The sequence below is a fragment of the Dendropsophus ebraccatus genome, chromosome 10 (assembly GCF_027789765.1).
Source record: "Dendropsophus ebraccatus isolate aDenEbr1 chromosome 10, aDenEbr1.pat, whole genome shotgun sequence".
Lineage (NCBI taxonomy): Eukaryota > Metazoa > Chordata > Amphibia > Anura > Hylidae > Dendropsophus > Dendropsophus ebraccatus.
Genome location: NC_091463.1, coordinates 6,733,325 through 6,758,869, shown reverse-complemented (window position 1 = coordinate 6,758,869; position 25,545 = coordinate 6,733,325). Strand labels below are relative to the sequence as shown.

The 25,545-nt window shown below is 49.2% G+C and overlaps 2 protein-coding genes across 9 annotated transcripts in view; both read right to left on the bottom strand.

The window, feature by feature from the left end:
• The window catches only part of GTF3C4 (general transcription factor IIIC subunit 4), a 660,517-nt gene that overhangs the window by 352,261 nt on the left and 282,711 nt on the right, over positions 1–25,545 (bottom strand). The window lies entirely within an intron of this gene.
• Positions 1–25,545, bottom strand: part of NTNG2 (netrin G2) — a 139,830-nt gene that overhangs the window by 6,047 nt on the left and 108,238 nt on the right. For 3 of the 8 annotated variants that reach the window (XM_069943611.1, XM_069943616.1, XM_069943615.1), the window contains 11 exons: positions 20,327–20,499; positions 12,220–12,243; positions 11,064–11,162; positions 8,880–8,939; positions 6,581–6,814; positions 5,892–6,068; positions 5,074–5,154; positions 4,124–4,258; positions 3,727–3,792; positions 3,520–3,591; positions 1,502–1,669 (listed from right to left, as the gene is read on the bottom strand). In XM_069943611.1, coding sequence (XP_069799712.1) covers positions 1,502–1,669; positions 3,520–3,591; positions 3,727–3,792; positions 4,124–4,258; positions 5,074–5,154; positions 5,892–6,068; positions 6,581–6,814; positions 8,880–8,939; positions 11,064–11,162; positions 12,220–12,243; positions 20,327–20,499 — 1,289 coding nt within the window. The remainder of the gene's footprint in view (positions 1–1,501; positions 1,670–3,519; positions 3,592–3,726; positions 3,793–4,123; positions 4,259–5,073; positions 5,155–5,891; positions 6,069–6,580; positions 6,815–8,879; positions 8,940–11,063; positions 11,163–12,219; positions 12,244–20,326; positions 20,500–25,545) is intronic. The other 5 variants (XM_069943613.1, XM_069943614.1, XM_069943612.1 and 2 more) reach the window with 5 other exon arrangements.

The window sequence follows — 25,545 nt, the reverse complement described above, 5'->3', positions numbered from 1 at the left end:
GAGCAGTATTATAGTAGTTATATTCTTGTATATAGGGAGCAGTATTATAGTAGTTATATCCCTGTATATAGGAGCAGTATTATAGTAGTTATATTCCTGCATATAGGAGCAGTATTATAGTAGTTATATTCTTGTATATAGGAGCAGTATTATAGTAGTTATATTCCTGTATATAGGAGCAGTATTATAGTAGTATATTCTTGTATATAGGAGCAGTATTATAGTAGTTATATTCCTGTATATAGGAGCAGTATTATAGTAGTTATATTCCTGTATATAGGGGCAGTATTATAGTAGTATATTCCTGTATATAGGAGCAGTATTATAGTATTTATATTCTTGTATATAGGGAGCAGTATTATAGTAGTTATATTCCTATATATAGGAGCATTATTATAGTAGTTATATTCTTGCACAAGGTGACACTGCACTGGGATCAGGGTCTCTGTCGCTGGATTATGATGACCTCAGACAGAGCAGCCATCATTTGGAAACAGAAGTCAGTCAAGGTGCCCCCTGGTGGTGCAGTTCAGGGCATTACAGGGCAGCACATGCTATTTTCAGGTAATTATATTAGTCGTATATGGCGGTGAGCAGCCACATCTGCTGTTAGGAGTTTGTTAAGCGTCAGGATAATATATAGCAGGAATATTGTGATCCACTCGAGTGCTCTCCTGCGCTCAGACGCTCTACTCTTCATAGTAATGTAATTACAGCGGCCTCCCGGGCCATTACTCAGCAGCGTCTCTGCAGTCACCAGCTCGGTGCAGCCTCTAATGTGTTTAAGGCTTGTCTTTATTCAGAAGTGAGTGAATTATTCTCCGCTGCTGCAGAAGGGACATTTATTGTAAGTGACGGAACACGGAACGGGGACAGATGGGGGGGGGCTGACATCTTGTCTTTATACAGTTTACTATACATTTCTATAGAAGGGACTGGAAGACTGAAAGGCAACAAAACTCAACTTTTCGCCTCCATTATTATTGGGGCTTCTATAGGCCTCTGTAATACAGGGGGGAAACACATGATGGTGGCAGACTTGTGCCTGGGTACTACTTAGGAGGAGGGTATCGCCCAAATACATCTTCAGTATGAGAAACATCAAGAATAAAGCCATAGAGACACGTCAGGAGACGGGGTGGGGGCAGATATGGCGTCCATGAGAGTCGGAGCTTTTGGCAGTGACATCTCCAAATACTATTAAAAGTTAAAGGGGCTCTCCAGAGCTACAAAAACATGGCCGCTTTCTTCCAGAGACAGCACCGCTCTTGTCTCCAATTTTGGGGCAGGTGGTATGGCCACTTTCTTCCAGTGACAACGTTTGTGTAGCGCTGGATAATCCCTTTAACAACTCTGCTGGATAACCCCTTCAAGTAATGGTACCTTACATGAACCCCTAATCTAAGCCTCCTTATTGTTTTTTTGCCCCAGGTCCATTATAATACCACAGATGGTGGATGGCGTTGGGCATAAAAGATCTGTTCTGTGGTTGATAACTCACGTATGCAGACATTCTCATCATCCAGCTCGGCAGACATGTTGCGGTAGAAGCCGAGGCGGCAGTGCTGGCAGTGCTGGCCCCGAGTATTGTGCTTGCAGCTGACACAAGTGACCACATTCAGGAAGTCGATAAAACTGCAGCGGCTGGAATGTCCGTAACACTCGCAGTCTGGGAAGGAGAAAATACAGGTAAGAACCAATGAAGAAGAACACGACTCCTCCGCACCTTGGGATGTCCACTAACCGCACCTGGTCACACACCTCAACCTCATGCTTAGGTATAAGGTGATGACATGTTTAAGAATGCAAAAACAATGCAGATTTCCCATAAAAAAGAATTACTGCAACATGTGCACACAGCCTCAGCCCATGCAGCGTAATACATGACGGTAGGAGCTGAAATCTCTACCGGCAGCTTAAAGGGATTGTTCTTTTCTTTCAAATCAACTGGTACCAGAAAGTGCCAGAGATATGTAATTTATTTCCAATAAATTATCTCTTCTTCCAGTACTTATCAGCTGCTGCATGTACTGCAGTTAGTGGTGTATTCTTTTCAGTCTGGAGGGCAGGAAAGTTTTTGCTACTGCTCTAGACAGTTCCTGACATGGACAGAGGTGGCAGCAGAGAGCACTGTGTCACACTGGAGAGAATACAGCACTTCATGCAGTAGGTAATACAGCCGCTGATAAGTACTGGAAGATGACAGTTTTTACTAGAAATAAACTACAAGTCTCTGGCACCAGTTGATTTGAAAGAAAACATTTTGTAGTGAACAATCCCTTTAAAGGGGTTGTCAGGGAAGCAGAAGACAGCTGAAGCCTACTGCTCCCTGGACAATCCCTTTAAGGATGGGAAACATGGCACCAGCCCCACTGTGGACCAGGAATCTGATTCTAGTTGGATTGATTTTAGCCCTTTAAATTCCAGCCCTTGGCCTTTCCACTAGGTCGGCGTCACTTGAAGCCATCATAGGTGCCGGTGAATCACAATTCCCTAAAGCCTGTGAATGTTTCAGTGATGCCGCGCTCTATGCAGATGGGACGGCTCCAGATCCCTGACCTTGCCGGGGGCCATGGACGTTGTAACCAGATTTAATCAAACACCGGTGGAGAAGCACACATGTAAGTGTCAATCTCCCTGCGGCTCGGCCTCGGGGCAGCCACTTCATAGGGATAAATCTGATCAAGGTCTCGGAGGGACATCCCAAAGTCATAAGGAGGCGACAGGAACATTGGAAGTAGCGTGCAAGGAGATGGCGGCTCATGCAGATGTCAGATGAGGTGACACAATGATCAAGTCCATCACATTCATACAACCACTCACAGAGGACCCCCCAAATCACAGATAGGACCCCCAACAATTCATTGTACCTAGTCCTGCAAATCCTAAACCTTTGAGATTAGTTTAGGATGGATCTCTTATAATGGCGGACAGGAGAGGAGCGGCTGCCATGGTCCATACCACACTGAAGCTGCGGGGAATCCCATCATACACAGAGTAGGGAGAACAAACCTGAAACCTCGGGTGTAAGAACGTCTCACACAAACTATTATTGGGGAACTTTAAGACCAAATCAGATCGGACCTCAAAACCATCTTCACTCTTGATGTTTTCCTCTAGGATCTCAGGGACTGTGGTGGATTTCTCCATCCATGGCCAGGATACAATCCATAGAATGGCCGCACAAAGATGACACAGGTATAGAAATACGCCCCTCCAACCTTCAGATGGTTTCCCCAAGGGTATATAGGTAGATTGGCTTGGTGATGGCTCTAAAGGCATCTGGCTATACCCACCATTAGGACTCCCAGTCTCAGCGGACAGGGAAAGTAAAGATGGTGGCAGAGACCCATTGTAGGGTCATAGAAGGCTTTGTAACCATATGACCCAGTGTTGGAGATCCACAGTAACCATAGACAGGCCCGGGTCACATAGACCTCACTAAGACTACCATATGCCCCAATAGGGGTAAATAAACTAGACCCACCAGGACCGATGAGCCTCTAATCTACCCAGTACCTTTTGGACTCTTGAGAGTATCGGTGACATAGGCCGGAGTTGGTTCAGGACGAATGAATTTTCTGGAAGATGCTTGAATTTGGAGAAATCAGATTAGTTATTGTGGCCATGATGGTCACCACCAGTAATGGAAGACATGCATCTAGTCTATGGTCTGCGGCTACCACCACATCTCTAGTCTACGGGTTCCTGTGAGGGTCACCATACCTGTTTTGGGGTGTTTCTTGGCAGGTGGTGGTGTCGGTGGTGGCTCCCTGTGAATCGGCGGGTTAGCTGTGTGTTATAAATGCAGCAGGTGAAAAGCCGGAGAAACAAGGTGAACAACCCAAGGACCTTCAGGGAGCGGTTACCGGAGGCAGACTTATACATGAGCGAGGACTACACCACCGGCCATGGTTGCCGGGGTTTGTGAGCTGATCTAGCCTGCACTACCCTGGGGTGTAATGGGCCTGGTACCTGCTCTCTATGTAAGCAATGGCGCTGTAGTCACAGGCTGAGGAACATTACAAGCTGCAGTCGATCTATGGCAGCGGAGCAGAGAGCCGGGCGGCTAGCAGAAGACTGTCCTAAGCCACTACAGGGGGGGGGGGGGGGCATCACCTACCTTCTGTGTGGTGGTTATGGTCATGGTGGTCATAATGGTCATGGTGGTCATAGAGGTGTTGGGATTTCCTGGAGGGAGGGGCGGCCACATGGAGGGGGGCCACCACAGAGGGGCTCGTGTGCACTGGCAACAAAGCTGACACAGGAGAAGCTCCGTTTAGCATTGCTCTCCACACAAAAGGGGAATCTGTCTTAAAGGGGGTTATCCAGGAATAGATAAAGCACAGTCACCTTCTTGCAGTGCCACCCCTGTACCCAGGTTGTGTGGTATTACAATCCATCTCCATTTACTTCAATGGAACTGAACATGGGTGGCATTTCTGGAAGAAAGCGGCCATGGGGATAAACCCTTTAAGGATATGTTTACATGTGGATACTCCTCAGATTTGGGCTGTCAATCACCTGACTATTTATCCCAGATGAGCAGAATTACATGAATAAAGGTCATCCTGGAAGGTTTCCTATGATCCTATATACCACTATAATATGGCTGATGAGTGTATACAGCGTGAGCGGTCCCTTTAATAAATAAATATACTGGCCCGGCCGAGCTGCCACCTCTATTCATTAGCATTAGTGCCGGGGCCGAGCGTGATCTATGTGTCTGACAGCCGAGGGGTTAAGAGAGTTGTGTGCGCCATATATAACACGGCGGGCGGCTCGTCTGCCTTTATGAACATCTACAGCTACCACAGGACAGGTGGCAGTAGCTCGGGGGCAATAGACTGTGTTACCAGGGTAACAGACCCCTCCCCTAGTAGCGTCTGTTTTGGCATTTGATCAGTCGTGATGAGACGCGGTTGTCTGACAATTCCCCCCCAATCATTGGATCTCCTAGCTGTATAGCTGCGTACCTGGCTCCATCACCGGTGCAGGGGTCCTGGGGGGGAGGGGGTCCCTATTATCAGGACCCTCAGTGTATTACACACCACACAGGAGCCATGGACGTACCTCTTATTCTTTCTGGCAGTTCCTGGCGCTGGAGCTTAGGTTCTATTGATGGAGGAGTTGGTGGGATCCAATGTGCCGGCGCTTCAAACAAACAGATCACAGAGTGAGATCTACGGGTTTTGGGGGAAGGGAACAGGCAGCGGCGTTGCCACCTAGAACTAGCGGGGAGCGGCGGCTACAGAAATATACAGATTGTCCAGGAATGGAAAACAGCGCCACATTCATCCACAGGCTGTGTGCGGTATTACAGCTAGGGCCTACTTACCTGAATGTAACCGAGCTGCAATACCACACACCACCCATGCACAGGTGTGGCGCTGTAACTGGAAGAAAGCTGCCATGATTTTATAATCCTTCACAACTCTTTTAAGAGTCGTCCATGATCCTTACCCCCTCCTGTTGTAGTAGTTGGGGAGGCAGGGGGCATAGAGAGAAATAATAGGAGGTCCAGAGCAAATACAATTCCACATGGAACTTGGCTGCTTTCTTCTGAAAATAGCGTAATATAGTAATGCTGCTTAGGGTCCAGGAGTTGGAATCCCCCTTAATTACTCACATGAGGGGCTGCGGGGTGGTGTGAGGTGTCCCAGACTCCTGGCACAGGCCTAGTATTCATCTCTATGAGGCTGCAGTCATTAGGAATGAAATGCTCTACAACAGTCATCCCCAACCTGCAACCTGGCAAAACTACAACCTCCAGGCTGTCAGGGATGCTGGGAGTCACAGCCTGGGGAACGGTGCTCTACAAGCTGCAGTCTATCTAAGAGAGCCGGATGGCTAGACTAACCTGGGCCACTACAGCGAAGGCCATCACCTACCTTCTGTGTGGTGGTGGTCATGGTGGCGGAGGTGGTCTGTGTGATGGTGGTCATGGTGGCGGAGGTGGTCTGTGTGATGGCGGTCATAGTCATGTTGGTGGTGGGCCTTCCGGGAGGGAGGGGAGCCCACCTGCAGTGGGGCCGCAACTGAGGGGCTTGTGTGCACTGGCAACAAAGCTGACACAGGAGAAGCTCAGTTTAGCCATTTAGGAGTCCACTGTAATATCCGGTGTCCTGCATAGACTCCATTAGCTATAACTGAGGGAGACGAAGCCTATAAGGGTCTATAAGGGGAACAGCTGTCAATAGTGCTGAGAGAACTTGCTGGTTCCGCAAGGTTCTTCGAACCCCAACGTTCCCCATTTGCCTCCGGGCATCTGGAGAAGTTGGATGTAGCCACAGGGCTGACAGGAAAACATGGATACGGCACATGGCCTATGGCTGTTGTATTAATGTTTTTTTGGACTCCCTAGGAAGCCATCCAACTTCTCCAGACCCCGGGAACGTTCGTGTTTAGAGAACATTGCCGAACCTGAACTTTCGGCATGTTCGCTCAGCACTATACTGACTACTACTATTTTATAGACTTGACCATTCTAGAGTACTAGTTGTATCCTATGTAAGGCAGCAGAGAGTCAGGCGGCTAGCAGAGGACTCTCCTAGGCCACTACAGCGGGGGCATAACCTACCTTCTATGTGGTGGTCATGGTCATGATGATGGCGGTCACTGTCATGGTGGTCATAGTCATGATGGCGGTGATCATCGTGGTGACGGTCATGATGGCGGTGATCATCGTGGTCACGGTCATGGTTATGGTGGTCACGGTCATGATGGTCTTGGCGGTGGTGGGCCTTCCTGGAGGGAGGGGAGCCCACCTGCAGGGGGGCCACCACAGAGGGGCTTGTGTGCACTGGCAACAAAGCTGACACAGGCGCTCAGTTTAGTATTGCTCTCCGAGTAGGAGGGAAATCCACCGTAACCTGCACCATCCTGTCCAATAACCACGGACCAGGAAGAGGTGAAACACATGGAGGACAAAGAAGGACTCGCCAGCGCCACTTATCTGCTTTATGTGAAACCTGCCTACATGGAGCACCACCAGCCTATGCGTTTCAAGTGCTATCCCTCAAGGATCAGAGCAGTATGCCCTTGAAACGTGTAGCTTTATGGAGTTCCATGGAAGCAGATAAAGCATAAAACCTCCACATGTGGCGCCGGTTAGTTGTCCTTGTATCCGGTTTCCTAGATGACCCCATTGAGTGTAGATAAAGGTAGAGAGGCCTCAAGGGGTTTACAGCAAACTCTGAACCCCATGCTGATTACTGATCTCCCGTAGAGACGTGTTAGTACAGGGACACTGATACAGGGGGTCAGGGGTCTGTAGGTGCAGCAGGAGCGCGTCACTGAGTTCTCGGCACGTTTCTCAGACATCAGGCGTTACATCAGGGTCATAAATTATAGGCCTGAAGGGGTCTACCACAAACTCTGAGCACAATGCTGGTTGTCTCTGGTTTTAGAGACAGGGAAACCATCAGTAATGTGCTGATACAGGGGGTCAGGGATCTGTAGAGGCAGCAGGAGCACGTCCCTGAGTTCTCGGCAGGTTTCTCAGACATCAGGCATCATAGATTATAGGCCTGTAATAACTCACATCCTATGAAATACAATGAGCTCCACAACACCATCAAAATCTCAGTGGATGGAAAATCTTACATTAGGAGACTGAACGTTCATCCTGATCTAGTCCGGCTCACAGTGTACCGGTCTCCCCCAGTGATTCCTATTTGCAGTATAGGGGGATACATGTATGACTGCTGGGGGTCTCTAGGCCAAGGGTCCGGCTCACAGTGTACTGGTCTCCCCCAGTGATTCCTATCTGCAGTATAGGGGGATACATGTATGACTGCTGGGGGTCCCTAGGCCAAGGGTCCGGCTCACAGTGTACCGGTCTCCCCCAGTGATTCCTATCCGCAGTATAGGGGGATACATGTATGACTGCTGGGGGTCTCTAGGCCAAGGGTCCGGCTCACAGTGTACTGGTCTCCCCCAGTGATTCCTATCCGCAGTATAGGGGGATACATGTATGACTGCTGGGGGTCCCTAGGCCAAGGGTCCGGCTCACAGTGTACTGGTCTCCCCCAGTGATTCCTATCTGCAGTATAGGGGGATACATGTATGACTGCTGGGGGTCTCTAGGCCAAGGGTCCGGCTCACAGTGTACTAGTCTCCCCCAGTGATTCCTATCCGCAGTATAGGGGGATACATGTATGACTGCTGGGGGTCTCTAGGCCAAGGGTCCGGCTCACAGTGTACTGGTCTCCCCCAGTGATTCCTATCCGCAGTATAGGGGGATACATGTATGACTGCTGGGGGTTCCTAGGCCAAGGGTCCGGCTCACAGTGTACTGGTCTCCCCCAGTGATTCCTATCCGCAGTATAGGGGGATACATGTACGACTGCTGGGGTCTCTAGGCCAAGGGTCCGGCTCACAGTGTACTAGTCTCCCCCAGTGATTCCTATCTGCAGTATAGGGGGATACATGTATGACTGCTGGGGGTCTCTAGGCCAAGGGTCCGGCTCACAGTGTACTAGTCTCCCCCAGTGATTCCTATCTGCAGTATAGGGGGATACATGTATGACTGCTGGGGGTCCCTAGGCCAAGGGTCCTGCTCACAGTGTACTGGTCTCCCCCAGTGATTCCTATCTGCAGTATAGGGGGATACATGTATGACTGCTGGGGGTCTCTAAGCCAAGGGTCCTGCGTCTCCCGTCAGACTAGAGGAGTAACCACAGGTGTGCACTCCTGCTCTATTGTTTCTATGAGAGTGCCAGAGACAGACACAGATTGGAGATCACTTCCCTAATAGGGCACAGGGCATGCTGGGAGTTGTAGTTTTGTAACATCTGGTGAATGACACTCTAGACACCACTGGATACTACAGAGACGTCTACTCTACACCCCCCTCTTGGGTCTCATCTACCAGATACCTTCTTTCTCTTCGGTTTCCTCGATAGGAGCGCCATCGGACGTCTGAAGGACCCGATCCTCTGATATCACCACATATTGCAAATAAAGAACACGTCAGTCCAAATACTTAAAGGGGAAGCGTCTACTCAGGCTTCTAGGTACTACGTGCAGCGGATCTACTACTCCCATCATCTACAAATTAATGCAACATTCAGTTCCTTGGCAGGGTCAGGCATCAATGTCTTAATACTCCATCGGTCGGTACATGGAGTCCTAGAATAGTGTGCTGTACATTATATACAAGGAGTGTGTATACCATAGGACTATAACATATGGCCTAGTCACACCCTATTAGGGCACAGACAGTGGAGTCCCCCTTTAAGTGTATAAATCCCAGGCAGTGGGTGCTATATGCAGCCTCCTCCGTCCTGTGACCTTCAATAGAGTTAAGGACGGGTGGGGGTGGGGGTGAATCCCATTGAATTCCACAATCTTTATGCACAGACAGAAGCTGAGCGGAGGATTGGTGCCGCGCCCGGTGCCAGCTCCTTCACCCGCTGATGAATTGCTCGGTAATTTTACTTGTGAGCAGACAGGACGTGTAATAGAACAGCACCGGCACCGCCGCCGCCTAAAGATTTACAGCCTTTTAATGCCCAGGAAAGCCTCTCACAAGTGCTTACAGCAAAGCAACGCTAAGGATTATGGGAAGGAAATGGCTCAAGTAGCAGCTCCCCCAGTCTGGGGTTTATCACCACACGCTATACAGTTGCTTGGAAAAGTACCCCATGAATTTTTGCAGTGATTACTAACTATGGTAATGACTATGATATTCTAAAGGGTTCACTTAGTTGCTTTTTCTCTCTGCACTGTGGATGTTTACCCAGTAAAATAAAAAGTACAAGTAAACATGCACAGCACAGAGAGAAAACGTAAGTGAACCCTTCAGAATCCCATGGATTTTTGCAGTAATTACCGATTGTTCTCTTAGTTACAGTCCTAGACAAACACAATCAGTAATCACTGTAGAAATCCAGTTCCAAAGGGTTCACTTACTTTTTTTTCTCCCTGCACTGTGGATGTTTACTCAATTAAATAAATAGTAAAACTGAGTAGGTGTTGTTAGCGTTTGTCTGTGATTGTGACAATGTAAGAGAACAATGTAACCAACAACTATAAGTAATCACTGCAGAAATACAGTTCCAAAGGCTTCACCTACTTTTTTCTCTGCACTGTGGATGTTAACTCAGTAAAAAAAAACATGGAGGTAAAACAGTCTGTGTTGTTAACTTACACTGTGTTTGTCTGATTGTGACAATGCAAGAGAACAATGTAACCAACAACTAACAACACCTAGTCAGTTTTACTATTTATTTTATTGGGTAAACATCCACAGTGCAGAAAGGGTAAGTAAACCCTTTAGAATCTCATAGATTTTTTCATTGATTAGGGATTAATTGTGACACAAGGAAATGCCCAATCTGCAGAAATCCACTTTTTTCTCTCTGCACTCTGGATGTTTGCTCAATAAAAAAAGACATGAAAAGGTAACTGTCTAGGTGTTGTTAGTTTAGTTAGATTGTTCTCTCTACACTAACAACGCCTAGAAAGCTTTACCATTGATTTCATGGAGTAAACATCCACAGTGCAGAGAGAAAAAGTAAGTAAATGCTTGAATTTAGCAGCAATCGCCTCCACCAAATGTTTCCTGAAGTTAAAATTAGATTTGCACAACATTAAGGAAAAATTGTGACTCGTTTAATATTTCTTGGATTCTGTGTATGCTGCGCCCTCTACAGGTCAGAGCACAGCATCCTGGGCTCTGTGTTATTGTTACATTGTGTTTGTCTATAATTGGGACATAGAGAACGATCAGATCACATCTTGAAATCCTGGAAATTCCACAGGGTACACTTACTTTTCCTAGCAACTGTAGGGGCACACACCATGGATATGGAATCAGGGTTATGATCCTATCAGGCCTGGAGTTAGGGGAAAGGGATAAGTATTTTTATGAGAGTTTTAGGCAGGTAAGTCCATCTTGTGGCCCTATAGTCTGTACAGGGTAAGAGGAGGGGACCCATTGTCTTGGATAGTCTCCCAGCATAAAGAAACATAATAGCAGGTGGTTAGGGCCATTACTAAGCCAGTTACAGCAGCTATAGGGGGGTGGGGTGGCGTCTGCTTTACTGTAAGTCACAAACCTGCGGTAGTGATGGAAACAAGGGTGGTGTGAGAGGTTTTTAGATCGGTTGTATGGACTTGTCTGGCCGTGGTGACCTCAGGCCTGGTAGTGTCTGATACTAGTGAGACACAAAGACAAGATACGTCTATTAACTACGTGTTATCAATGCCTGATTCCGCGCGGCTCAGGATCCCGACGTCTGCAGAATTAATTTGTTTTATTGCACTTATCACATCCAGAGCTGCATGCAAAATGAGACTGACCTCTTGTCTCGCTACTGCCCCCACCTGGCTTTAGTGTTAGTAGAGAACATACTCTGCTGTAATGCAATGAAAAGGGGTTGTTTACCTTTTTTTTTTTTTCTTTTAAATCAACTAGTGTCATAAAGTGTCGGAGATTTGTAATTTACTGGACAGAGGTGGCAGCAGAGAGCACTGTGTCAGACTGGAGAGAAAACACCACTTCCTGCAGGGCATACAGAAGCTGATAAGTACTGGAAGACTGGAGATTTTTTTAAATATAATTAAATTACAAATTGCTGGCACTTATTGGAACCAGCTGATTTTAAAGAAAAAATTTTGGGTGAACTACCCCTTGAAGAAGATGTAGTGTATAGCACTGTGGTCAATAAACTTGTTGAAAACTACAACTCCCAGCATGCCCGGACAGCCAATGGCTATCCGGGCATGCTGGGAGTTGCAGTTTTGCCAAAGGTTGGAGGCCACTGCTATAGTACAACCCTAGTGATCACAGCTCTGGAGTGAGGTGCAGTTTCATCATCTCACCAGTAGGTGGTGCTGCTGATACACAACATTCCAAACACATAGTAAGTTAAACATTGCACTTAATATAATTGTCAAAAATCATATTTATCACACACACAAAAAAATATGTAGCTACGCCCTGGTCTGAATGACTCCATATAACAGCGACACCCGAATCACAGTAAACTGGAAGACGAGGCAAGACGCTGTGTTCTGCAGCCCAGAGTGGCTGATACCAGATAACAACAGCCGATCTGTACGGGGGGCAGCACACATACGCACACACTCTCTATGAGCGCACACCACGACGTACAATGACACCGACACGGCTATGAGGATGCAGGGAGGAGAGATGAGAGGTGGGATGCAGATGGGGGGGACAGAACATAGGATTACGAGGGATCTACTCACTGCCCAAGGAACCCGACGCTGCACCTAGAAGGAAGAAAATAAGGAAAAAATAAGTTGTTAGTCAGGAGGCGGCTGGACTTAAAGGCTGCGAGGGACGAATGGCGCCAATGTTCACACAATCGACTGCAGAAAAATGGAACAGAGCTTTGGTTAATGGTATAAAATCTGCCTGGATATAGTATAGTGACTGAGCGTCCATTCACTGACAGCAAGCAGAGGGTAGGAGGCTGGGTCCTGGCTAGGTTATAGAACTGGACCCCCCATAGTCACAGCCCTGGGGGTCCAATAGCAGGAGGGGGGCCCTGACCAGACGCTGCTGCCCCCTCCTGTGTGTACAGTCACATGACCGCGCAGCAGATGGGCAGACGCCACAATTGCATTTCCATCAGTCCGCTCCTGCGATTAGTAATGGCCGCCCTGCTCGCTGCATTTCTAATCTGACAGATTAGCGTTTCCTGCAGGGGTGGGGGGGCTTCACTAGAATTACAGCATGTGCCCCCTCCTCCTGTATCCATAGCTATGTAATGTAATGGGCACAGAGTTCTGTAACTTTCTGTAAACTTTACTGATTTCAATATCTCTGCTGTCAGTGAAAGGGAATATTTTTGTTTTCACCCTGACAGGATACATGTGTGTGATGATTACAGGGGTCCGAGGGGTGGGGGAGCACTCTATAGCTGTATAGAAGGAGAGGGTCCGGTGTGAGGGAGGAGCATGTATAGTATGTTGTGGGCATGAGGATGGTGTATGTGTGGTGTGGGTGCAGCATTAGGATGGTGTATGTGTGGTGTGGGTGCAGCATTAGGATGGTGTATGTGTGGTGTGGGTGCAGCATTAGGATGGTGTACACTCACCGGCCACTTTATTAGGTACACCATGCTAGTAACAAGTCGGACCCCCTTTTGCCTTCAGAACTGCCTCAATTCTTGGTGGCATAGATACAACAAGGTGCTGGAAGCTTCCTCAGAGATTTTGGTCCATAGTGACATGATGACATCACACAGTTGCCGCAGATTTGTCGGCTGCACATCCATGATGCCAATCTCCCGTTCCACCACATCCCAAAGATGCTCTATTGGATTGAGATCTGGTGACTGTGGAGGCCATTGGAGTACAGTGACCTCATTGTCATGTTCAAGAAACCAGTCTGAGATGATTCTAGCTCTATGACATGGCGCATTATCCTGCTGAAAGTCGCCATCAGATGTTGGGTCCATTGTGGTCATAAAGGGATGGACATGGTCAGCAACAACACTCAGGTAGGCTGTGGCGTTGCAACCATGCCCAATTGGTACCAAGGGGCCCAAAGAGTGCCAAGAAAATATTCCCCACACCATGACACCACCACCACCAGCCTGAACCGTTGATACAAGGCAGGATGGATCCATGCTTTCATCTTGTTGACGCCAAATTCTGACCCTACCATCCGAATGTCGCAGCAGAAATCGAGACTCATCAGACCAGGCAACGTTTTTCCAATCTTCTACTGTCCAATTTCGGTGAGCTTGTGCAAATTGTAGCCTCAGTTTCCTGTTCTTAGCTGAGCGGAGTGGCCCCCGGTGTGGTCTTCTGCTGCTGTAGCCCATCTGCCTCAGAGTTGGCCGTACTGTGCGTTCAGAGATGCTCTTCGGCCTACCTTGGCTGTAACGCTTGGCTATTTGAGTCACTGTTGCCTTTCTATCAGCTGGAACCAGTCTGCCCATTCTCCTCTGACCTCTGGCATCAACAAGGCATTTCCGCCCACAGAACTGCCGCTCACTGGATGGTTTTTCTTTTTCGGACCATTCTCTTTAATCCCTAGAGATGGTTGTGCGTGAAAATCCCAGTAGATCAGCAGTTTCTGAAATACTCAGACCAGCCCTTCTGGCACCAACAACCATGCCACGTTCAAAGGCCCTCACATCACCTTTCTTCCCCATACTGATGCTCGGTTTGAACTGCAGGAGATTGTCTTGACCATGTCTACATGCCTAAATGCACTGAGTTGCCGCCATGTGATTGGCTGATTAGAAATTAAGTGGTAACGTGCAGTTGGGCAGGTGTACCTAATAAAGTGGCCGGTGAGTGTATGTGCTGTGTGGGTGCAGCATTAGGATGGTGTATGTGCTGTGTGGTTGCAGCATTAGGATGGTGTATGTGCTGTGTGGGTGCAGCATTAGGATGGTGTATGTGCTGTGTGGGTGCAGCATTAGGATGGTGTATGTACGGTGTGGGTGCAGCATTAGGATAGTGTATGTGTGGTGTGGGTGCAGCATTAGGATGGTGTATGTACGGTGTGGGTGCAGCATTAGGATGGTGTATGTACGGTGTGGGTGCAGCATTAGGATGGTGTATGTGTGATGTGGGTGCAGCATTAGGATGGTGTATGTACGGTGTGGGTGCAGCATTAGGATGGTGTATGTGTGGTGTGGGTGCAGCATTAGGATGGTGTATGTGCTGTGTGGGTGCAGCATTAGGATGGTGTATGTGCTGTGTGGTTGCAGCATTAGGATGGTGTATGTGCTGTGTGGTTGCAGCATTAGGATGGTGTATGTGCTGTGTGGTTGCAGCATTAGGATGGTGTATGTGCTGTGTGGGTGCAGCATTAGGATGGTGTATGTACGGTGTGGGTGCAGCATTAGGATGGTGTATGTACGGTGTGGGTGCAGCATTAGGATGGTGTATGTACGGTGTGGGTGCAGCATTAGGATGGTGTATGTACGATGTGGGTGCAGAATTAGGATGGTGTATGTGCGGTGTGGGTGCAGCATTAGGATGGTGTATGTGTGGTGTGGGTGCAGGATTAGGATGGTGTATGTGTGATGTGGGTGCAGCATCAGGGTGATGTATTTGTGGTGTGGGTGCAGCATTAGGATGGTGTATGTGTGGTGTGGGTGCAGCATTAGGATGGTGTATGTGTGGTGTGGGTGCAGCATTAGGATGGTGTATGTGCGATGTGGGTGCAGCATTAGGATGGTGTATGTACGATGTGGGTGCAGCATTAGGATGGTGTATGTGTGGTGTGGGTGCAGCATTAGGATGGTGTATGTGCGATGTGGGTGCAGCATTAGGATGGTGTATGTACGATGTGGGTGCAGCATTAGGATGGTGTATGTGTGGTGTGGGTGCAGCATTAGGATGGTGTATGTGCGGTGTGGGTGCAGCATCAGGGTGATGTATGTGCGGTGTGGGTGCAGCATGATGGTAGTGTATGTGCGGTGTGGGTGCAGCATTAGGATGTTGTATGTGTGGTGTGGGTGCAGCATTAGGATGGTGTATGTGTGGTGTGGGTGCAGCATTATGATGGTGTATGTGTGATGTGGGTGCAGCATCAGGGTGATGTATGTGTGGTGTGGGTGCAGCATGATGGTAGTGTATGTGCGGTGTGGGTGCAGCATTATGATGGTAGTGTATGTGTGGTGTGGGTGCAGCATCAGGGTGATGTATGTGTGGTGTGGGTGCAGCATGAGGGTAGTGTATGTGCGGTGTGGGTGCAGCATGATGGTAGTGTATGTGTGGTGTGGGTGCAGCATGAGGGTAGTGTATGTGCGGTGTGGGTGCAGCATGAGAGTAGTGTATGTGCGGTGTGGGTGCAGCATGATGGTAGTGTATGTGTGGTGTGGGTACAGCATGATGGTTGTGTATGTGCGGTGTGGGTGCAGCATGAGGGTAGTGTATGTGCGGTGTGGGTACAGCATGAGGGTGATGCATGCGCTGTGTGGGTGCAGGTCCAGTGCGGGTGCGATGAGTTCGGCTTACAGAACAATTGCATTAGGACCCGATTTTTAGCCTCAGGATATAAACTAGAATGTTCCAAATCACTGACAATAAGCAGAGATCATCAATATGGTGGAGATATGTAGCAGAGTTTACCGTCTATGTATGATACAGGAGCGGTGCAGCCAGTAAGGGGTTAAGTCTCCCCCCAGGGAAGGGCAGAGCGGAGGACGGAGAAGAAACGTTCAAAAACAGAAAAAAAAAATAATCCAGAGAAGAGGAGCGCTACACGGCTACACCCGGCCTGTGGCTGTCATCTCCTTTGAAGGGATACAGACTGCTGACAAGCTTGTTCTCTTTGAAATCCTCCTTCTCGTCTCGTCTCAGTGACACCCCAGTCACCGCGCTCTCGGGGCTTTGATCAATTTAAAGTGTAGATGTTTTAAGGGAGAGTGAAGGGGGGGGGGGGGAGCGGGTATCTGCGTGAAAAGTCAAGAGAACATAGGAACTAAGAGGCATCCAGTCATCTACCAGATAACCTGCCTACACCAACCAATGGAGAGCGCGGGAACTAAGAGCCGAACCTCAGCATCCAGTCATCTACCAGATACCCTGCCTACACCGAACAACCGAGAGCGCGGGAACTAAGAGCCGAACCTCAGCATCCAGTCATCTACCAGATACCCTGCCTACACCGAACAACCGAGAGCGCGGGAACTAAGAGCCGAACCTCAGCATCCAGTCATCTACCAGATACCCTGCCTACACCGAACAACCGAGAGCGCGGGAACTAAGAGCCGAACCTCAGCATCCAGTCATCTACCAGATACCCTGCCTACACCGAACAACCGAGAGCGCGGGAACTAAGAGCCGAACCTCAGCATCCAGTCATCTACCAGATACCCTGCCTACACCGACCAATGGAGAGCGCGGGAACTAAGAGCCGAACCTCAGCATCCAGTCATCTACCAGATACCCTGCCTACACCGACCAATGGAGAGCGCGGGAACTAAGAGCCGAACCTCAGCATCCAGTCATCTACCAGATACCCTGCCTACACCGAACAACCAAGAGCGCAGGAACTAAGAGCCGAACCTCAGCATCCAGTCATCTACCAGATACCCTGCCTACACCGACCAATGGAGAGCGCGGGAACTAAGAGCCGAACCTCAGCATCCAGTCATCTACCAGATACCCTGCCTACACCGAACAACCAAGAGCGCAGGAACTAAGAGCCGAACCTCAGCATCCAGTCATCTACCAGATACCCTGCCTACACCGAACAACCGAGAGCGCGGGAACTAAGAGCCGAACCTCAGCATCCAGTCATCTACCAGATACCCTGCCTACACCGAACAACCAAGAGCGCAGGAACTAAGAGCCGAACCTCAGCATCCAGTCATCTACCAGATACCCTGCCTACACCGAACAACCGAGAGCGCGGGAACTAAGAGCCGAACCTCAGCATCCAGTCATCTACCAGATACCCTGCCTACACGACCAAACGAGAGCGCGGGAACTAAGAGCCGAACCTCAGCATCCAGTCATCTACCAGATACCCTGCCTACACCGACCAATGGAGAGCGCGGGAACTAAGAGCCGAACCTCAGCATCCAGTCATCTACCAGATAACCTGCCTACACGACCAACCGAGAGCGCGGGAACTAAGAACCGAACCTCAGCATCCAGTCATCTACCAGATACCCTGCCTACACGACCAAACGAGAGCGCGGGAACTAAGAGCCGAACCTCAGCATCCAGTCATCTACCGGATACCCTGCCTACACCGACCAACAGAGAGCGCGGGAACTAAGAGCCGAACCTCAGCATTCAGTCATCTACCGGATACCATGCCTACACCGACCAACCAAGAGCTCAGGAACTAAGAGCCGAACCTCAGCATCCAGTCATCTACTGAATACCCTTCCTTCACCGACCAGCTGAGAGCACAGGAACTAAGAGCCGAAGCTCTGCATCCAGTTATCTACCGAATACCATGCCTACACTGACTGACTGACTGACCGAGAATGCAGGAACTAAGATCCGAACCTCAGCATCCAGTCATCTACCAGATACCATGCCTACACCGACCAACCGAGAGCGCAGGAACTAAGAGCCGAACCTCAGCATCCAGTCATCTACCGGATACCATGCCTACACCGACCAATGGAGAGCGAGGGAACTAAGATCCGAACCTCAGCATCCAGTCATCTACCAGATACCATGCCTACACCGACCAACCAAGAGCTCAGGAACTAAGAGCCGAACCTCAGCATCCAGTCATCTACCAGATACCCTGCCTAGACTGACCAACGGAGAGCGCGGGAACTAAGAGCCGAACCTCAGCATCCAGTCATCTACCGGATACCCTGCCTACACCGACCAATGGAGAGTGAGGGAACTAAGATCCGAACCTCAGCATCCAGTCATCTACCAGATACCATGCCTACACCGACCAACCAAGAGCTCAGGAACTAAGAGCCGAACCTCAGCATCCAGTCATCTACCAGATACCCTGCCTACACCGACCAACGGAGAGCGCGGGAACTAAGAGCCGAACCTCAGCATCCAGTCATCTACCAGATAACCTGCGTACACGACCAACCGAGAGCGCGGGAACTAAGAGTCGAACCTCAGCATCCAGTCATCTACCAGATACCCTGCCTACACCGACCAACGGAGAGCGTGGGAACTAAGAGCCGAACATCAGCATCCAGTCATCTACCAGATAACCTGCCTACACGACCAACCGAGAGCGCGGGAACTAAGAACCGAACCTCAGCATCCAGTCATCTACCAGATACTCTGCCTACACCGACCAACGGAGAGCGCGGGAACGAAGAGCCGAACCTCAGCATCCAGTCAGCTACCAGATACCCTGCCTACACCGACCAACCAAGAGCTCAGGAACTAAGAGCCGAACCTCAGCATCCAGTCATCTACTGAATACCCTTCCTTCACCGACCAGCTGAGAGCACAGGTACTAAGAGCCGAAGCTCTGCATCCAGTTATCTACCGAATACCATGCCTACACTGACTGACTGACTGACTGAGAATGCGGGAACTAAGATCCGAACCTCAGCATCCAGTCATCTACCAGATACCATGCCTACACCGACCAACCAAGAGCGCAGGAACTAAGAGCCGAACCTCAGCATCCAGTCATCTACCGGATACCCTGCCTACACCGACCAATGGAGAGTGAGGGAACTAAGATACGAACCTCAGCATCCAGTCATCTACCAGATACCATGCCTACACCGACCAACCAAGAGCTCAGGAACTAAGAGCCGAACCTCAGCATCCAGTCATCTACCAGATACCCTGCCTACACCGACCAACCGAGAGCGCGGGAACTAAGAACCGAACCTCAGCATCCAGTCATCTACCAGATACCCTGCCTACACCGACCAACGGAGAGCGTGGGAACTAAGAGCCGAACCTCAGCATCCAGTCATCTACCAGATACCCTGCCTACACCGACCAACGGAGAGCGTGGGAACTAAGAGCCGAACCTCAGCATCCAGTCATCTACCAGATACCCTGCCTACACCGACCAACGGAGAGCGTGGGAACTAAGAGCCGAACCTCAGCATCCAGTCATCTACCAGATACCCTGCCTACACCGACCAACGGAGAGCGTGGGAACTAAGAGCCGAACCTCAGCATCCAGTCATCTACCAGATACCCTGCCTACACCGACCAACGGAGAGCGCGGGAACTAAGAGCCGAACCTCAGCATTCAGTCATCTACCGGATACCATGCCTACACCGACCAACAAAGAGCTTAGGAACTAAGAGCCGAAGCTCTGCATCCAGTTATCTACCGAATACCATGCCTACACTGACTAACTGACTGACCGAGAATGCGGGAACTAAGAGCCGAACCTCAGCATCCAGTCATCTACTGGACTCCCCGCCTATACCGACCGACTGACTGACCGAGAGTGCGGGAACTAAGAGACGAACCTCAGCATCCAGTCATCTACCAGATACCCTGCCTACACCGACCAACCAAGAGCGCAGAAATTAGAGGTTCTGAACCTGTGCATCCAGTCAACTATCTGCATAACCTGCCCTCATGACCAACTGAGAACACGGGAACTAAGAACCAAACCTCAGCATCCATTCATCTACTCGGATAACCTGTCTTCACCAACCGACTGACCGAGAGTGCGGGTACTAGGAGCAGAACCTCAGCATCCAGTCATCTACCATATATCATGTCTTTTGCACATCAATGGCACCATGGAGCAGACACATATGGAGCGATCACATATATAGGGTTTCGTGGTACTTAATTGGCGATAATGTAATAGTGTGTGTGTGTGGGGGGCAGATACTGGGGGCCCCATGAAGGAATCATTACACTTTTAGAGAGTCGACTTTTCAATGAATAAATTTCACTTACATGAGTTTGGAGATCCGTGTGGTAGAGGTGTGTAGGACCCCGCTCGCCACGACCGGTTCCGGAAACTCTTCTTGCACCTGCCGCAGTCCTGCCCGGTGGTGTTATGCTCACATTCACACTGCAGGGCCCCATCTCGGAAGTTGCAGGCGTTGGAGTGGAGGTTACATTTACACCTGTGGACAGACAACACTCACAGTATTACACAGGTCACCAAGCAAGATGCTGCAAAATCCTTTGGGCAGTTGGTGGATGGCTATATTCCAAATGTATGGCTTCTGATTACATCACTGCAGGAGAGGCCCTTTAAGACCACGGCTGCTTTTAATGCCTGTAACTCATGTGGTATGACAGGGGGTGCCACCGCGTACAGGCTGATATAGCTCCCTCTGAACTAAATAAGGAAATCTCTCAGCTCCCCCTAGTGGTGGCTGCAGTAAGGTAAAACTTTATCATGTAACTATGGAAGTGTTTGGAGAAGCAGATTTAGAACTGTGTGTCAGGAAAAGTTCATCTATTACAGTTATTATTTAATTCCTGCATCGCTGTTCACACCCAGAGTATTTCTGACCAGGAACAAGAGGAAGCGTAGTAGCTTGTAGTAGAAAGGGGGCAACAAATCCTCCACAACATTTTCCCCCCTCTGTACAGAGATCCCGTCAGCAGGTGTCACATGACCTCATTTTGGGGCCCCAGGAGCCGACTGACAAGGGGCCCGCTCAGGAGTCATATGCCAGACAGTGCTGCGTGCTCAGAGCCGCTTGTCTCTACCGAGGATCCTTTGAAATATCATCCGGATTATATATTTACGAGGACTCGGGGAGACGGCGCAGGAATCAGTAATTTTCTTGGTGTTTGATCTGGAATGAGAGGTCCCACCGCTTAGATGTAAATTTTATGAGCTTTACAGGAAGAGTGGATTGTGAATTGGTTAAATGCATCGAGTAACCAGGACACCGAAGTCACAAGGATGAGAGGGCGATGGGGGGTATTTCTATCGTGGGAAGGAAAGAGCAGCACAGAGGATTTAAGGAAAAAAGTTGACAGAGATGTAATAGAAAGAGTTAAGTCCCCAGAAGCACAGAGTATTTCAGGAGTGAGTACTAACTGTTTGGGAGATATGTAGTAGAAGGAGCTGTATCCCCAGAAGCACAGAGTATTTCAGGAGAAGCGTGGAGGTGGCTGATGACCCTTCTCCTTCCACTTTGTAAAGCACAGAGTATTTCAGGAGAGGCGTGGAGGTCGCTGATGACCCTTCTCCTTCCACTATGTAAAGCACAGAGTATTTCAGGAGAGGCGTGGAGGTCGCTGATGACCCTTCTCCTTCCACTATGTAAAGCACAGAGGCGTGGAGGTAACTGGTGACCCTTCTCCTTCCACTTTGTAAAGCACAGAGTATTTCAGGAGAGGCGTGGAGGTCGCTGATGACCCTTTTCCTTCCACTATGTAAAGCACAGAGGCGTGGAGGTCACTGGTGACCCTTCTCCTTCCACTATGTAAGTCTTAGACTGTGATCTCCCCCAAAATCAGCACACTCCTCTCCTTAAGTACTCTGTGCTGCTTTGTAGGAGGGCACTGATTAAGAGTTACACAGTAAAAGCAGCAAAGTTGAAGCAGCACAGAGTATTTCAGGAGAGGAGTGTGCTGATGTTACAGGAGGCCATCACATACTGAGAGTTATATAGTAGAAGGTGCAGAGTCTTCCCTCAACAGCACAGAGTATTTCAGGAGAGGAGTATGCTGATGTCAGAGGAGGCCAGCACAGACTGAGAATTACACAGTAAAAGGGGCAGATTCATTCCCCAGAAGCACAGAGTATTTCAGCAGAGGAGTATATAGATGCCATGTCACGTATGCCCCTGAAGGGGTTAATCCAGGAGCCTACCTCCACCCATCAATCACTGTGCCCTTTCCTAGCACAAGGTGACGGCTGAACATTACAGTGCGGGGCAAGGATCAGCAGTTTATGCAGAAATCCCTGATTCGGCGGAGCACGATCTGCATTTCTGTCCTGTCCACTTGTGCAGGAAACACTGAGGATGTGAATTATTTAATGTCCACGGCCGGCTGCGTCCTGCACCTGCCACTCCGATCAGTGAGGATACAGGAAGACGGGCACATCTGTATACACGCCCTGCCTGCCGCGGGCACACATGAGCGAGCACAGGGCATGTTCACCAGTCTACACACAACAATGCCTCAGGAGCTTCCACTCGCTGCCTAACTCGGAGAAGGTGAACTGGAATCTCAAAGATGACACCGCCATGTGCATGAGAATGAGGGGAGGTCCACCCCCAGCCCAGTCGGCCGCAGCATACTGATATACACCTACAAGCCTCTGCTCAGCTTGGGGGCACCTATAGCAATGGCTGCTGCATAGGGAGGACAGGGCTCCCGGCCTCCTTACAGACTACAGATCCCACTGAGCTCAGCACCAGCTGTATAACCCACATGCAGAGAGCTCCCCCTAGTGGTGACTGCAAGCTGCCAGAAATATATCACTTATCAAAAAAAGAGCGCCCCTTATATAAACACTGAATGTCCCTTTTTTATAGTCAGTTGCTCTGATCTTCACCATATGACTCCAAAGCAAGACATAAAATCCAGTGGTTATGTTTCTGTGCATCAGTCTCTGTTCGAATCCACGTAAGATGGTAAAAATTCTGTGATCAGATCCAGATCTCTATAGAGAAACATGGCCAGTCAGATGGATCCAGATCTCTATAGAGAAACATGGCCAGTCAGATGGATCCAGATCTCTATATAGAAACATGGCCGGTCAGATGGATCCAGATCTCTATAGAGAAACATGGCCGGTCAGATGGATCCAGATCTCTGTGGAGAAACATGGCCGGTCAGATAGATCCAGATCTCTATAGAGAAACATGGCTGGTCAGATGAATCTAGATCTCTATAGAGAAACATGGCCGGTCAGATGGATCCAGATCCCTATAGGGAAACATGGCCGGTCAGATAGATCCAGATCTCTATAGAGAAACATGGCCAGTCAGATGGATCCAGATCTCTATATAGAAACATGGCCGGTCAGATGGATCCAGATCTCTATAGAGAAACATGGCCAGTCAGATGGATCCAGATCTCTATATAGAAACATGGCCGGTCAGATGGATCCAGATCTCTATAGAGAAACATGGCCGGTCAGATGGATCCAGATCTCTGTGGAGAAACATGGCCGGTCAGATAGATCCAGATCTCTATAGAGAAACATGGCTGGTCAGATGAATCTAGATCTCTATAGAGAAACATGGCCGGTCAGATGGATCCAGATCCCTATAGGGAAACATGGCCGGTCAGATAGATCCAGATCTCTATAGAGAAAAATGGCCAGTCAGATGGATCCAGATCTCTATATAGAAACATGGCCGGTCAGATGGATCCAGATCTCTATAGAGAAACATGGCCGGTCAGATGGATCCAGATCTCTGTGGAGAAACATGGCCGGTCAGATGGATCCAGATCTCTATAGAGAAACATGGCTGGTCAGATGAATCTAGATCTCTATAGAGAAACATGGCCGGTCAGATGGATCCAGATCTCTATAGAGAAACATGGCCGGTCAGGTGGATCCAGATCTCTATAGAGAAACATGGCCGGTCAGATGGATCCAGATCTCTATAGAGAAACATGGCCGGTCAGGTGGATCCAGATCTCTATAGAGAAACATGGCCGGTCAGATGGATCCAGATCTCTGTAGAGAAACATGGCCGGTCAGATGGATCCAGATCTCTGTAGAGAAACATGGCCGGTCAGATGGATCCAGATCTCTATAGAGAAACATGGCTGGTCAGATGGATCCAGATCTCTATAGAGAAACATGGCCACTCAGATAGATCCAGATCTCTATAGAGAAACATGGCCGGTCAGATAGATCCAGATCTCTATAGAGAAACATGGCCGGTCAGATGGATCCAGATCTCTGTGGAGAAACATGGCCGGTCAGATGGATCCAGGTCTCTATAGAGAAACATGGCCGGTCAGATGGATCCAGATCTCTATAGAGAAACATGGCCGGTCAGATGGATCCAGATCTCTATAGAGAAACATGGCCACTCAGATGGATCCAGGTCTCTATAGAGAAACATGGCCACTCAGATAGATCCAGATCTCTATAGAGAAACATGGCCGGTCAGATGGATCCAGATCTCTGTGGCTCAATGCTGATGGATCAGGATTTGGTGATGAGTTGATGAGCCGATAACCGTTTTGAGTAATAAAAGGCAACGTTCAGCCGACATAAACGATGATGATCATTGTCTTTCAACATGTTAAAAGACAAACAGCATGGAGAGCAACGATTTGCTGCTGTTGCTCAGTGTAATAGCGCTGGCAGCGAGCGGGGAATGAGGAGCAAGTGATCGCTGACCTGACAGGTTGGCGCTTGCTTGCTCCTGAAGATCGCCAAATGTAATAAGGGCTTAAGAATTGTAGGGATCAAGTTCCTCCCTCCATGGTGGCTGTTTTCAATAGGAGACAATCAGCAGGACAATGCCCCATCCACAAGGGTCATATAGTCATGGATTGGCTACAGGGACAGGACAGGGAGTTCTCTTCCTTCCCCGGCCTCACAGCCCCCAGATCTTCTTCCTATAGACGTCTCTGGATGAGATAGAATGGAGCAGGCCGGGAGCTCTATCTACTGTGTCAGGAGAGCTGTGAGAGATGATCCTGTCCACATGGGCCGATGTTTCTCACCTAGTGGGGTCCATGTTGTGACAAGACTCAGAAAGCCAAGAGATCCATGCAGCTACTAGACGGTGGCTGTTATATAGGGGCAGTCAGTGTATATTATATGTAATAGTGTTGGACATGACCTATAATACAGCTGTAGTGGTTCTGTAGTGGGACCTCGTATATTTCTCTGGGGCCCTGTGATGTCGGGAAGCAGTATATTGTGCAGGATACACGGCGCGGAGGATCAGTCGCCTCTGGTCTATGGATATGAGTGGACTGGAGAGTATGAGACGCTGCTATAATAAATATATCACAATCCTGCCGCCTCCTCCTCTGCTGCCGGCGTCCCTATTATTCCTACATGGTGACACTGCGCCGCTCTGGTTAAGTGAGTGGATCTAAATATCGCCCCACGCCCGATTAACTCCAATTAGATCCTATTAGAGCTGTCGGTGGCAGAGCGAAGGGGGGCCAGGAGCTGCCGCCATCTTCTAATATGGAGACAGGAGACAAATGATTGCACCGCCAGG